The sequence below is a fragment of the Anastrepha obliqua genome, chromosome 5 (genome assembly GCF_027943255.1).
Source record: "Anastrepha obliqua isolate idAnaObli1 chromosome 5, idAnaObli1_1.0, whole genome shotgun sequence".
Classification (NCBI taxonomy): domain Eukaryota; kingdom Metazoa; phylum Arthropoda; class Insecta; order Diptera; family Tephritidae; genus Anastrepha; species Anastrepha obliqua.
The window spans coordinates 108,016,607-108,032,097 of record NC_072896.1 but is presented as its reverse complement, the minus strand read 5'-3'; the positions used below and the strand labels follow the sequence as shown (position 1 = coordinate 108,032,097).

Sequence of the window (15,491 nt, the reverse complement as noted above, 5' to 3'; positions counted from 1 at the left end):
AAATTGCAAATTGTGTTGGTATTTCTGTTCAGTAAGATTGAATAAAAAAATAAAAATAAAAATCTTTTCGCGAAGTTCCAGGACCCACTGGCGGCATCATCCAGGACGCACTGGCGGTATAATGGGCTTTGTAACTCGGAGCCACGGCGTTGTCATATTTCATATTCAAGAAAATAAATGCCATGAAATTATCTATCAGATTATAATATATTAGAAAAATAAAAATGCATTCCGAAAATATTTCTGCTTTGTATTATTATTTTAGGTACTCAATTCGATATAATGAATGTAAAAATTTGAATCAAAATGTAAGCAAACATTCAAAATAAGAACAAATAGCAGGTCACTTTGACACTCAAAACAAAAAAATAAAAAATAAATCGCAAGAAAAAGAAAAATTAAATTAGCTGCTCTTGTGATATCACCTTGTGTATAATTCGTCTTGTCGGGGAATATTTAAATAGCCGCGATGTGCAATCTTACAAAAGTATTGAATTCAATCGGAATATTTGTTGACACATTTTTCCATTATATAAAGGGTGAGGGGAGGCATCGGAATTTAAATTGACATAAAACAACGAAAATTCAAATTGATTGGTAATCTTTATTATTTTTGTACATAACTATTCAAGAAATTTATTTTTTAAGAACAATCCATTTCAAATTCTGCCATGAAAAAGCTCCTCATAAAAAATATCTGCCATTCGTTCCATTTGTGGACGCAAAGACGCAAATAGGAGGAGGAGCTCGGCCAAACCCCCAAAAATGGTGTACGCGCCAATTAACCGTAAACACCAATTTCGAATGACTCTCAACTCGCGGAAGGACTTCGGTCGATATCTCGTGTGTAACTTTAGTAATATTGGCTTCCAATAACTCAATCGAATTTGCATAAACCCATAAAATAAAATTCAAAGGTGCAATATAAGACGATCTTGGTGGCCAATCCACTGTTCCGAGACGAGAGAAAAATTGCTCACCGATACGACGACGCAGTAAATCCATTGTTCCAGTGTTTCACGGGTTTTCTGACAAGTAGCGCCGTCCGCCGTTTTGTTGGAACCAAATGTTGTGGAGATCACAGGCTTCAATTTCCGGCATTAAGGTTGTTTATCTTGGCGCGATAACGTTCGCCATTCACTGTTACATTGGCGCCAGCTTCGTCTTTGAAGAAATATGGGCCGATGATTCCTCCAGCACATATGTAGGTCACACCAAACGATTGTTTTCAATGGATGTAATGGCTGTTCTTGTATGGCTTCGAGTTGCTCTTCAGCACAAATACGACAATTTTGTTTATTGACGTAGTCAGTAAGCCAAAAATAGGTCTATCTATCAGTTGGCCTGAGCGCGCGATGAACACTTTTCACAGGGCGTCGATTTTCGTAATACATTTGTACGATTTGTAAACATTGTTAAGGCGTAAGTCTTTCAATGATGAAATGTCAATGAATACTCGAAAAAATTATGTAATTAGCTTGACAGTAGTCACGCGTGATCTGTCAAAAAACACTATTGGCAAAAAGTACCCCCAATCTGATTACCCGTTAAGTACACTTAGGTTGAAGACCCCATCTTCTTCCAAGCATACGCTTACAGACATACAGAGCAATTTGTGCTTTCCTTATCCGTTCGTCAATGTTCAGTTTCCAGCTAAGTTTGGAGTCGAAGAATGCTTATTTTTCCAGAAAAGAACTTCCGGCGTTAAAATGATTGTCAGAATGATGTTTTTGACAACAGATCTTCTATTTTTGTTTGTTTTTTCGCTATAGATACGAGCCGTTTAAGGTGGAACATCCCATATGCATTGTTTTATTTACAAATCTATAATTCATATGCAATTTGTGGAAAATTTTCATCACTAATTTATTTTAACGCATACTGTTAAGAACTACTCAGCGAATTTTATTTTAAGGCATTATAATTGGTTTTTGTTTTTTTTTCTTTGTTGAGTCAATAAGAACATAAATATTAGTTTCGACTTTCAAAAACGCGCTCATTATGTGGCACATTAGCTCTGGCGCAAATACCACATTTCTATGGTGGAAAATATTTGCTAATTAAAATAGTTGATTTCACGGAAAATAAAACATATTTAAAATAAGAACTGTGTACTTACTATAAAATGTATGTATGTATGTACATATGTATGGGTATACAATAAGTATTGAAAAAAATCATATTTGTCGAAAAACAGACATATGCACACTTGAACATTTTTGAGTACAAGTGGCGTAGCAGAGACAACAAAAACGACAACCGAGCCGTAAGCAACAAATTCGATTCGATGCCGGCGAAATTGATTGCCAGTTGGTACATCATCAAACGTCATCATTAGTGACCACAGAATAAGCAACAATTGCAACAATAAATACGCACACATAACTACCTGCATGTGGATGTACACAAGTGCATGTGTGTGGGTATGTGTGTGCATGAGACCATATGCACTGTACTTTTTCAATTTTCGCTTGTCTATTTCGATCGCTTCATTTCGTTTAATTTCGCGCCGCTTTTCCTGCGGCCAACTTTGGAAAGTCAGCAAGGAGCAGGTGGAACGAAAGTCAGCGCGAGCGCAGGAAGCGGGTGGAGTGTTTGCACGCAGCATAGCACCGTCAACAACTGGCTGTACCTTCTTCGCACCTTTGCTGTACCAAAGGAAAATTTTAATAATAAACATTTCTTTGAATGAGAACATATGAAGGTGTGCGTGTGTACGGTATGTACATGTATGTATGTAGAGATGTGTGCAAGTACTTGTGGGTGGGTAATTATGCTGCTCAGCTGACAATTTGCAATACAAAAAGTTTATTTAGATTTCAAAATATTTTTATTTTTATTTTTTTCGGAATATTTTTAACTTATCTCTTTACGAGTACATGTTTTTATTGTCGTTTTTTTTTTTTCCTTTTTTAATTTTATTTTATGTATGTATATCTTTTGTTGTTATTTTTTGAAAAACCACTATATTTTGTTGTGCGCAAACGTTCGTATTTTTAGTTGATTATAGTAAGTTAAAAGTATTTGCATTATTTGCCAAAAGACCGTCGCGCACAGCAACACCGACCAGCACCGTCATGGCCCCACAACCGGCGGGCTTTCCATATTCAATGCCTTCCGCAGTGCTGTTGATACACACACATATATTTATGTATGCATGTATGTGTATGTATATCTGATATGTAGGTATTATGAATTTCGAAGCAGCGTGTGAAGAACATATTTCATTCACAAACATACATACACACATACAAATGCTCATTAGTACGTATGCCCAGCGTTCCCTGATCAGCTGTCACTAGCCAATAGTGACCAACCGAGCCGATCGCATACATGCATATGTATATATGTACTACATGCATTCCTGCATTCACATGGATATTTGTATTTGTATTTGCAGACCCCATCAACTGAATATTTTAGAATCCCTCCGAGATCGATACCATCACGAAAAAGTATGCATTCGACATTACAGAAAAGTTATTTTTTATTTATTCATTGAAATTTCATCATGGAAAAACTTACGCCTCAACAATGTTTACAATTCGTACAATTGTATTACGAAAATTGGCGCTCTGTGAAGAGTGTTCATCGCGCGCTCAGGGCAACTTAAGGCGATCAGCGATGAGACCCATTTTTGGCACAATGGCTACGTCAATAAACAAAATTGTCGTATTTGTGCTGAAGAGCAACTCGAAGCCATTCAAGGAAAGCCATTACATCCATTGAAAACAATCGTTTGGTGTGACCTATGGGTTGGAGGAATCATCGGCACATATTTCTTCAAAGGCGAGGCTGGCGCCAATGTAGCAGTGAATGGCGAACGTTATCGCGCCATGATAAACAACCTTAATGCCGGAAATTGAAGCCTGTGATCTCCACAACATTTGGTTCCAACAAAACGGCGGACGGCGCTACTTGTCAGACAACCCGTGAAACACTGGAACAATGGATTTACTGCGTCGTCGTTTCGGTGAGCAATTTTTCTCTCGTCTCGGACTAGTGGATTGACCACGAGGATCGTGTGATATCACAGCTTTGGACTTTTATTTGTGGGTTTGTGCAAATTCAATTGAGTCATTGGAAGCCAATATTACTAAAGTTATTCACGAAATACCAACCGAAGTCCTCCAGCGAGTCGCGAGTCATTCAAAATTGGTGTTTACGGATTGCCGAATACGGCGCAGTTGCGACCAACATTTGAAAGCGAGTATCTTTAAAAAATAAAGGACAATGATTCTACACAAAAAATATAAAAATTGTCCAATCAATTTGAAGTTTCGTTCATTTCACTTTAAAATCCGATGCCTCTAAACTGATCACCCTTTATAAGACGGTTATACGACCAATACGCATCGGTAGTTTGGTGGAAATCTCTAGTAAGAGATTCTATCTATTTATCTCTAATTGGCGCTTAAGCCCCTTTTAGGTGTTTGACCGACCTCCTCTTCCCACTTCTGGTGTGCGTGTCCGTAATAGATTCGTCTTTTTCAATTTTCAAAATTTGGCAGCAAATTTGTATTGATCGAAAAATGTTAAAAAAAAGAATGCTTTAATTTGATTAATTAGATTTTGAATATTTTTTTTCTTGTTCACTCCTCTCGGGAGCATAGGGCCTCGACAAGACTCTTCCATCGTACACGGTTCTGTGCTGTTTGCACCGTCCCATGAGATGTCGGCATCTGCTAGTTCGCGCAGCATCGACATTCTCCAAGTGTTTTTTGGTCGACCGCGACCTCTGCTCCCTTGTGGGTTCCAGTTCAGTGCCATTCTCGTGATGCTATCAGGTTTTCTGAATGTTTGACCTATACATCGCCACTTTCGGCGTTTGATTTGCCTAAGGATGGGTTTCTCGTTCGCTAATCTCCACAGTGCGTCGTTACTGATGGTATTTGACCAGAATATTCTGCAGATGATGCGGAGGCATTTGTTTATGAAGGATTGTAGCCTCTGTGTGATGGTGTTAGAGACCAGCCATGTTTCACTACCGTACAACAATACGGACTTCACGTATGAGCCGAGTATTCGTAGTTTAGTGCGCCTGGAGATTTGCGAACTCCCCCATACTGTATGCATTCGCCCGAAAGCCGCCCTTGCTTTGTTTAGCCTGCAGTTGACATCTTCATCTCCTCCACTATCTGCCGTGAAAATGCAGACAAGATAGCAGAAGCTTTCGACGAATTCCACCGGGCATCCGTCAACCAATATCTTGCGTTACCACCATATTGCATTTTCAAAACGGCTAGTCTCCTTTTAAGAACAAAAATACTCTCTAACCACCCTTATGTTGTGATATCATGTTGACAATGAGCATAAACTTTAAATTGTCTGATCGATACTTTACGAGATATCGGTCCCTACAGGCATCTATCGAGAAAATAATGGATATCGTTCTCTCCAAACTACTAAATATATCTCAGGGGGGCTGCCATATAATGCATATTTTCGCAGAGAGTCCATCAGTTTCCGCCACACCGTTGTCCTTTAACCACATTATTGCTTTTAACGCAAAGCATTTCATACTGCGGGCATACGATCTGAGCTTTAGTCACTTTTTTTATCACGAAATATCTCTGTCAGTATGAAAATATAATCGGATTTAAAAGGAAATAGATGATGTTCCAATCATTAACACTCGGCAATGAAGCTTCATCACAAATCTTTTATGAGCGATGACGTGTAATCAAGGAAAATACTCTGCTGACAATCCATATCTGCTCTGCGCCTCCTTCTTGACATTCAATGACTTTCATATTGACTTTTTCGTAGAAAAAATATTTATATAAAAAATTCGCGAATTCGCATCAATGATCTTGAACTTTGAATCATGATGTCCCAACATGCCAATACACAATCAGTGCTCATTGGCACACATTGTCAACTCATGGGAGACATAACTGAAATATTTATCTCTTGTTCTTTACAAAATTCCTAATCGAACAATCACTTCCGCACGCGCACAGCCGCCCTCGCAAATAAGAGCGCTGAATTATTACATTATCTAATGATCAGCTCCACAAATATACATACATACATACATACATATCTGATTAATAGAGAAATTCTGTGTGGGAATAAAAATATATTACGTACCCACTTGAGGGTGGCTAAAAAAATTATTTTTGATCTCCAAAAAGATTACGTTAATGGCACTCGCATACACACAATCGACCAGCACCAATACCACGCCAACCACCAGCGCTGTGGAGCAGACGAGCATTCGCAAAAACAACAAAACAAACATGAATGTGAAGCGTGGCCGGAGTGCAAAAAAAACAAAAATGAAAATTTGATGATGAACAGTAGCCGCAAAAAATTCCAATGCACACAACTTAGATACAAAACGAAAAATCAAATTAAATATATACATATTTTTGTATGTATGTATGTATGTAACTGAAATACAGCAAGAGAAAAGGAAAAGCCAACTACAAATACAACAAAAAAGAACCATAGCACATAAACGCATAGACACTAAAAATTTTGGGCAGCCAAATATTCACACTCAAAAATGAATGATCCGCTGTTAGATACAGTGCCTCTGAATATGGATTGGGGGATTGGAAGCGATCGGTGACTAAGTGGGCAGATAGCTAGGTATTGTAGGTGACTAGGTGGATTGGACAAAAGTTGGCAAGGGTGGTGGGGGCATGTCAGTGCGTATGGCGCTGGCGATGAACTGCTGCTGGCAAATGAGTGTCGGTGGAATGACAGACAGGGCGTTGAGGCCATATTGGTGGTGTTGCTTGAAGTACCTTCGAGTATGAATAGACGAGTTGTATGTGTATGCATAGGAATAACATATGCGCATGTGGGTGCATGCATACATGTGTGTATGTGTGTATGTATGTATGCAAGCATTAGCAATGCCCCGTTGTGGCCGCAAGTGTTTGTGGTGGTCGGAAGGATGGATGGATGGACGAATGGGTAGATTTGTTGGCTGGTTGGTTGGCTCATTGGATAGTTTACTAGGTGTACTTTGCGAGTATATGAATTTTCCCATTATATACTGGTCAATGGGGCGTATGAGTAGGTACTAGTAAAAATACATATACACACTCATTTACTCGCATATTCACTTGGACACATCCAAACACACATACACATGCACAATGTTATAAATATTGATTTTGCACATTTAGTGTTTTAGTTTATCAACGAATCTCAACCACCGTGGAAGTGCGAAAGTGGTGATCGCCGACGCGATAAGCCGAGACCAAGAGACGACGAGTGTGTGTGTGTGTGGTTTAGTTAAACCATTGGCCATTCCCTAAAGGGTGTTGAAGTGTTCAATTTCTATTAATTTTTTCTCGACGTTGATCAAACCAACTTAACAAAATGGTAATAAAAATGTGGAAAATGTGCATTGAATTGAGAAAATAAAATTGCATAAGTGATAAGCTGAGACGCATACATACATACATACATGCATATATATATGAAACGGAAATATGATATGATGATATGAAGTCATTTGAAAATTAAGTTTTCGAAATCTCTTTTGAACAATTTTTCAAATTTAAAATAAGGGACTAGCGGCCGCTTACTTTAACTTTACTTTGTAAAAACATTTAAGAAAATTCGCTTCCTAGCTAACTGCATTAAATTGTTGCATAACGGCAAATAAAGCTCCAAATTGTACGAGTGGCTGCTCTTCTAATTTATGATGCGCGTTGAGATTTCAAGCGAAAAGTAAAGGCCCTTAGAGTTTTATGATACTCTTAAAGCAGATAAATTTTATGAGAATTTGTTTTTTTACGGCAGACCCTTTGCCTTTCCCTGCTGATGCTGATGCTGATGGAAGATCGCTATTTCAAAGAAACAAAATCGAAAATTTTCACTTTTCACACCCAAGAAGTGAATTTGAAGACCCATACTTTGGACAACAGGGAAATATCATTTCGATTTATTCAGTCTATGATATGGCATATCTTACTTACTAGAGATATACTCGTACAATTTTACTTAAAACGGATGTATGAAAAGTTTTTTCTTAATAGCCGCCGCCCCTCGGTAGGCAATGGCAAACATCCGTTTGTATTTCCGCCATGAAAAAGCTCGTCATAAAAAAATGGCATTTGCCATTCAGAGTTGGTTTAGAAGTGTAGGTTCTTCCATTTGTGGAGCAGCAGCAAGACGCACACCACAAATACGAGGAGGAGCTCGGCCAAACACCTAACAAAAAGTGTTTGCCCCAATCATTTATTTATTTTTTAATGTCTGTGTAAATAAAAAGTCCTCTAAATGGGCAATATAAACTAACAGTACAGACCAGACGATTTTGGAGACGAGAAATCAATTTTTGGTTTTTTGAGATTTTATTATAACGGGTGTTTTTTAAGAGCTTGAGAACTTAAACTGATAATAAAAAACAAAAATTTTGTTTTGGAATGCATTTTTTTGTTATAATCTATGAGATAATTTCGTGTAATTTTTTTTCAATATAATATCCGGCATATGTCTGCCGTGGCTACGAGTAGTCCATTCGATTAGTAAAATTTATGCCTACTTTTTTCAAAAAATCTGAGCAATAAATCTAAATGAGCCCAACCAGCAAAAACTCGACACAAACTATGGTCATTTGGCTTCAATTATTACATGAGCTGTAATTTATATGTACGTTAGCCAAGGCTATTACAAAAATTTTCCATATAGTCGAAGGACAAAGGCCAACAAGTTGAGAATGACGACGAATCGACATTTCGGTTTCTTCTTTAACAATTCGATCTATAAACTTCGCGAACAGATTCATTTATTTATTTTGTTTTCTTTTTTTTTCAAAGAAATTTCCTCAATTTTGAAGCATTGTTGTGGCGTTAAACGACTCATGATGACTTGCCAAATCTTACTGAACAGAAATGTCAACACAGTTTGCCATTCTCAGCTATCAAACTATAGTTCCCAATATTGATCCTTCTCATGCAGCTAAAAAAACACCCTATGTATACAAATAACAACTCCCTTAAAATTGTAATACATATAAACTAACAGTACCGAGCGTGAATAGCCGATTTTGGAGATGAGAAATCAAGATTTAATTTTTTTCAAATTTTATTACACTAAAAAAGTGCTTCAATTTAGCTGTGGGCAAATGCAGATAAAATCGATTTTGAAAACGAAGAGCTTTTATGGGTTTCTTAAGACTAATCAGAGAAGTTCAGAGCAATCAATGGAACCACTAATTACTTTTAAACAAGCTTAAAAGACTGCGTTATTTTTCAGCGTTCAAGTGTCTTTAATTACATAAAAATTAAAATCAATTCATACAGCGTGAACTGTAAGAGGAAAGTGGCCCTTCAAACTGTATCGATTGGAGTGCGAAGCGAATTAACTTAAGTTAGGTTAGGTTAAATGGGTGGCCTTGCGAGGGGCCCACTTTGACAAATATTGAGATTAGAGGATGATTGCCATGCACTTACGACGACACCGATGGTAGCTAATTTACGTTCGTAATTAGCCGCTTCAAGCTACTAATAAACTTCACCAGATGTATGATATTTAAATCGACAATATCCGCGGATTAACTTACCTTGAACCCTTTCAATTCCTTAATTTTAAATTTAATATACTAACTTTTTATCCGGATCAGCCAAAACAGCAGCAGTTAAATTCAAAAATTATTTGGATCTAAGTTCCACAGTCTCTTCATGAAAAATATACGGTTTGCTACCCAGTAAAAAAGCGCATATTTATATCACTTTCAATTTTTTTATTTACACATATTTTAATTAAAATTTCGTTATACATTTAATATGCAAAAAGTTTTCAGTCGCCAACGCTATCAATTATGATCTGCCATCTTCTAGAGCAACTTTCGACCAATGCTCCGGGTGTTTTTATCCAGGATCCTCCAAATCTATTTAATGGTTAAAATGAATTGCTGAGTAATCCTTATTTTCTTTACTCCACGCCTTTAGCTTTATTAAGGGGTTATATACCTTGTGGTCCGGTGAAATTAGCGAAAGTTGGGTTTTTTTAAAGATATGTAGCAATAATTTTATTGTATAAAAGTTTTTATTATTGGATATTACAATGTTTAAAGAAAAAAAAAGGCTTTGTTTGTGTAAAAATATTTAAAAATGGCGGAGTTATGGCGTTTTCCCCCAAGACCCTTTTTTTGGAAGAGGCTTGCGGTGGACGCGATTCAAGTCCACCAAGTCAACTGAAACCAAAAAATCGAAAAGATTTCATTAGTATAGGGTTATATCTTCTTAGTGAACGATCAATATATTAAATATTTTGATTTTTGTGAAAATAGGAACATGTTTTTAAAAAACTCCACTTCTACAGTCCTAAAATTGGCATTAAAAAATTCATATCTGCAAAATAAAAATTTATACATAAAAAGTTGATCGTTCACTAAGAGGCGACATCAATTACGAACAATTTAAAAAAAAAATTATAAAAATCGGTTGAATACTTTTTTTGCAATCGCGTCCACCGCAAAAGCATTTTTGGAAAAACACGTTTTTGAGATAATCGCGTTTAAAGTTTCAAGCGCCGCATGAGGCCGTACGCTCAGGACGTGACGACGCACAATTTAAAACGCTGTAACTTTCGATCTATTGCTCAGATCTCTATGAAATTTTTGGAAAATGTTCTCAAGGGATTGTACTTTACGATAAAGAAATAAAATTTATTTTGATTTTTTTGAAAAACACAAGGTATATAACCCCTTAAGGTAATAGTCTGGTAACTTATACGTTTTTTGAGGCCATGTTTGGGACGTTTTTTGAAAGGAAAAATAAAATTCGGTTTGATTTTCTGATATGTTATTAAAGGTATCAGAAGGTGTAAACAATTTTTTTTTTTTTTTTAATGTTTTGATACTATTTTTGTACACTGCAGCAAGCGGCAAAAAAAAAGAGGTACAGTGGCCGGCCGGCGTGATTTCGTCACTTGTGGTCATTTGAAACAGAAAAACCAAATTGCTTATTAATCAGTGTGCTTGTCGTTCTGGCGGGTAGTAAGATCAAATGATTTTGACAAAAAATAACAAAATGGCGGACTTCGTAAGAAAATTGCCTTTTTTTAAAGTGGAAATCGGACCAAAAAATGGAAAGTTAGGGACGAAATAAATTAAATCTACTACCCGCCAGAACTATTGATGTGTAGAAAAACATATCTAAATTTCAGCTCAATCCGTTAGATAGAAAATTTGTTTTCACGACGGCCATCCGGAAAAACGTTGTTTTGAGAAAAACGCGTTTAAAGTTTTAGCAATTGAGCCACGCAAGTACGAGCCGCTCTCATGTATGTGCTATAATTTCGTCAATATTTCGAATTTCGGTCTAAAATTTGTACAGTATATTACCAATATATCGCACTTTCAAAATATGTAAAAAACCGAAATTCGAAATTTTCAAAATAAGTTACCAGACTACTACCTTAATGCTAACCCATTTTTGTTTGGACGGATGTCTGGGTTATTCGGAGGCTAATTCATAACACAGCGGCCATTGTCCTCTTTTCACACTTTCAAGTCCCTGCTACGTGCAACGTGGCATTCCGCATCGTGGGCTTCCCGCAATGTCTAGTTGTCAGCATTCCCATCATAGATTTGCTCGACACTCTTCAGCAATCCTTTATAGCATTACCTAACATTATATCGATAGAGCCACTTTTCAGCAATTTATTTTTCATAAAATTTTAGCATTCATTTGAAGTCGAAGTCCCAAAGCTTCAGCCAAGTGAAGGTTGTCAAACTACCGAATACTTTGACGGAGAGGCAGCCGTGCCCATGAACTCTGTGAACCAGTCTTACACCTCTTTGTGCCCAATCTCTTTTATGAAATTTTCTTAGATAAAAGTACACTTATCCGTAAGTATTACCTAGTCCAATTGCAATCAATATTCTTCTGTGCCCGGGCTAATCGTTTTTCTATCCAACTGTTTGTGAGAGGGAGTTTTGGATCATACTTCGATTTTTGAAGCAAACCCTATACACTGTAAGTGGAACCCAATCCAGATAATCTGATTTGTTAACAGCTTAGCCGGGCTGAAGGGGCTCACAACGCATTACAGAACGATAATCCAAAGGATCAGTTAACATAACCTTGATTTTAGAGCGTTTTAGGTGCAATTTTTCCATTTTTTCCACACTTTTGGCAGAATACTCGCTGGATTAGTCGCGTGTTTCGGGGTGAGAAGCATCAATAAGGGGTTAACGATTGTTTATTCCATACAGCTAGCTGAAGCTTAGCAGAAACTCGCCTATCGCGAATCAGCAGAGCAATAAAATCTTCTTCTATATATATATAGGGTGTTTTTTTGGGTGTTTGGCCGAGCTCCTCCTTTTCATGGCAGAAATACACTCGGAGGTTTGCCATTGCCTGCCGTGAGGCGACCTCTATTAGAAAAAACTGTTTCTTTGTTTTATTGTTTCACGGTAGTCATTATCCTTTTTTATTTTGTTTAATGATAATGTTGCTTGCCGTTAAGATTATTATTATCGTCGAAGTACTAATAGAAGGGCCGCTGCTGCCGATTTTACTAAAGCTTGCTTTTGTCCAAGGTGAATCTAGTAAAGGTGGTATCGGTAAGTCAGCTGATTTTTATACCGTGTCCATGTGGCTATCAGCCCAGGATAAAACAAGACGAATTCATACTTTGTTCTCTACTTTGCCAATACTTTGTTTTGATAATCAAACGTAAAAAACATTGTTGTTTTTGTGCCACCAGCTTTAATGAATGCGCCTTGCTTTTGTGAAAATCTTTATTCAATTAATCATTTATTGCCGCAGCTTAAAGGTAATAAAAATTTAATAAAGCACTAAATTTTTCTGAAATCAGAATTCATTGACCTCTTAAAGTCACTCAAGTTGATTTGTCAAAGGTCCGTAGATATACATAGATGTATACCGTCCGGCGGCCGTCGTAGCCGAATGGTTTGGTGCGTGATTACCATTCGGAATTCACAGAGAGAACGTTGGTTCGAATCTCGGTGAAACACCAAAAAAAAAAAAAAAATTAAGAAAAACATTTTTCTAATAGCGGTCGCCCCTCGGCAGGTAATGGCAAACCTCCGAGTGTATTTCTGCCATGAAAAAGCTCCTCATAAAAATATTTGCCGTTCGGAGTCGGTTTGAAACTGTAGATCCCTCCATTTGTGGAACAGCATCAAGACACACACCACCAATAGTAGGAGGAGCTCGGACAAACACCCAAAAAGGGTGTACGCGCCAATTATATAGGTATATATACATATATACCGTCCTTTATTAGGCTGAGCTTCTTCTCAAATTTTTGGTATGCGTCCCGATGTTGTCTTATAAAGTGAGATTTTTTTATAATTTTATGCTACCTTCGAAAGTAGCATGATTTTTTTATTAAAAGCTGTTTCATCACAGAAATACACACAGAGGTTTGCTACTACGATCTGCTGTAGGTTAACCGCTATTCAAAAAACTTATTTCATCATCTCATACTTCATCCCAACAATAAACTTCGAAATGCGACCAACCGAATGACAGTCACTCGATGGCCGTCTAAAACAAAAATTTCTTTTCATGTGAATATTTACAAATTTCCTTCAACAAATTTTTTCACCCGCTTACTTTCTTTATTCGCAGGAGGATGATGAGAATATGAACATCATGCGTAAGGCATTCCAAATGTTCGACACCCAAAAAACCGGTTTCATTGAGACACTCCGCCTCAAAACCATCCTCAATAGTATGGGTCAAATGTTCGAGGAGAGCGAATTACAAGATCTGGTCGATGAAAACGATCCCGAGGACACTGGCAAAGTGAACTTCGATGGATTCTGCAATATTGCGGCGCATTTCCTCGAAGAGGAGGACACCGAAGCCATACAAAAGGAATTGAAAGAAGCCTTCCGCTTGTACGATCGTGAGGGCAACGGTTACATCACCACATCCACATTAAAGGAAATTCTCGCGGCTTTAGATGATAAACTCTCCTCAAGTGATTTGGATGGTATTATTGCGGAAATCGACACAGACGGTTCGGGCACTGTAGATTTCGATGGTGAGTCGTGGAGTCGTTAAACGCATTTTATGTAGTTAATAAATTGGTCGACATATGGAAATTCTCAAAAGATAATTAAATATTTATTGGCTAATCATTCAAGTATCTACGGAAAGTGGAATTTTCTAGCTACAAGTATTTGCAGCTGCTGCCAATTTTGATGTCTTAGCGCTAATGTGTTTATTACAATATTATTTTTTGATTGTTGTTGTTTTTGTTCTATGTTAGTTTTTGTTGTTGCCGATTAATCAAATATTTGTTTTCTTCATACTAATTTGTTTTGCAGAATTCATGGAGATGATGACTGGAGATTAATTTTTGTTACACCTACAAGTACCTACATACATACATACACGTACGCACATACATGCATACATACATACACATCGTGCAACTGAAATAAATTTGAAATACTCCTCCTCGTAGATGAGGGAAACAGAGGCAGACATCTGCAATAATACACAAAAAGTTATGGATCGATTTTGATGGTTTTGTTGTTGTCGTTGTTTTACAAAATGTGTGTATTAAAATGATATTAATTAAATTTATTCGGAATACATAAAATATAACGCTCGTTAGCTAGGTTTTACATAATAAAATGATCCAAAAACTTGTGTTCTGGTTTATTTCAATATTTGCCTCGGCCATTCCGCAGCGACAGGTGGCTGGTGGATGAGAATTATTATGGTGAGAAAATTTTATATACTTGCGATCACTACAAAATTGTTTATGAAAAATAAAAATATGGCAGTGAAATCACTTCCTGATGTTACATGCATCGACTAGCTATGAATTTTGTGCCAGACGTACGAGGCCAGCTGAAAAGTTTTCGGCCTAAGGCAGCTAATATAGTTAGTTCTTCTGCTTCTGTTACAAGTGAAGTCCGTTATAGATATGAAATTATTATATTTATTTTTAATGAAATTAGTTTTATTTAATCACGTAAATATTTAAAAAAAAAAATATTTTCATTTTAAATCGTCTTACTTACTTGCTTATGTGGCGCTACAACCGTGTGTCGGTTTTGGCAGAATCCAAAATGGCGCGCCAGTTGTTTTTGTCCTGCACTCGTTGGTGCCAGTTGGAAATCTCGAGTGAAGACAGGTCCTGCAGGACTTGGTTTTTCCAACGGAGATGTGATCTTCCTCTTCCACACCTTCCTTTTTGGGGTACCGTGTCATAAATTCGCCTTGCTGGAGCGTCTGTTTTCATACGGGCGACATGGCCAAGCCAGCATAGCCACTGTATTTTTAAACGCTCAACTATGTCCATGTCCCTATATAGCTCATACAACTCGCTGTTCCACCGTAAAAATTTTCTCTCGAAGGCTCCCAATCCCTCATCCGCTGTTGACATCGCCCATGCTTCTGCGCCATATTATATATTAGGACGGGAATGATGAGCGTTTTGTAGAGTGCCAGTTTAGTCCTTCGAGAAAGAGCTCTACTTCTCATTTGCCCACTGAACCTTAAGTATCACCTATTGGCAAGAGTTATTCTCCG

General features: G+C 37.3%; 1 protein-coding gene across 1 annotated transcript; it reads left to right on the top strand.

Annotated features, from left to right (window-relative positions):
- The first annotated feature begins 7,164 nt into the window (after positions 1–7,164).
- LOC129248659 (troponin C) lies at positions 7,165–14,603 on the top strand. Its single transcript, XM_054888290.1, has 3 exons — positions 7,165–7,341; positions 13,572–13,989; positions 14,276–14,603. Exons 1-3 carry the CDS (start codon positions 7,339–7,341, stop codon positions 14,302–14,304), a joined length of 450 nt encoding a protein of 149 aa, XP_054744265.1. The 5' UTR covers positions 7,165–7,338; the 3' UTR covers positions 14,305–14,603.
- Positions 14,604–15,491: the final 888 nt, after the last annotated feature.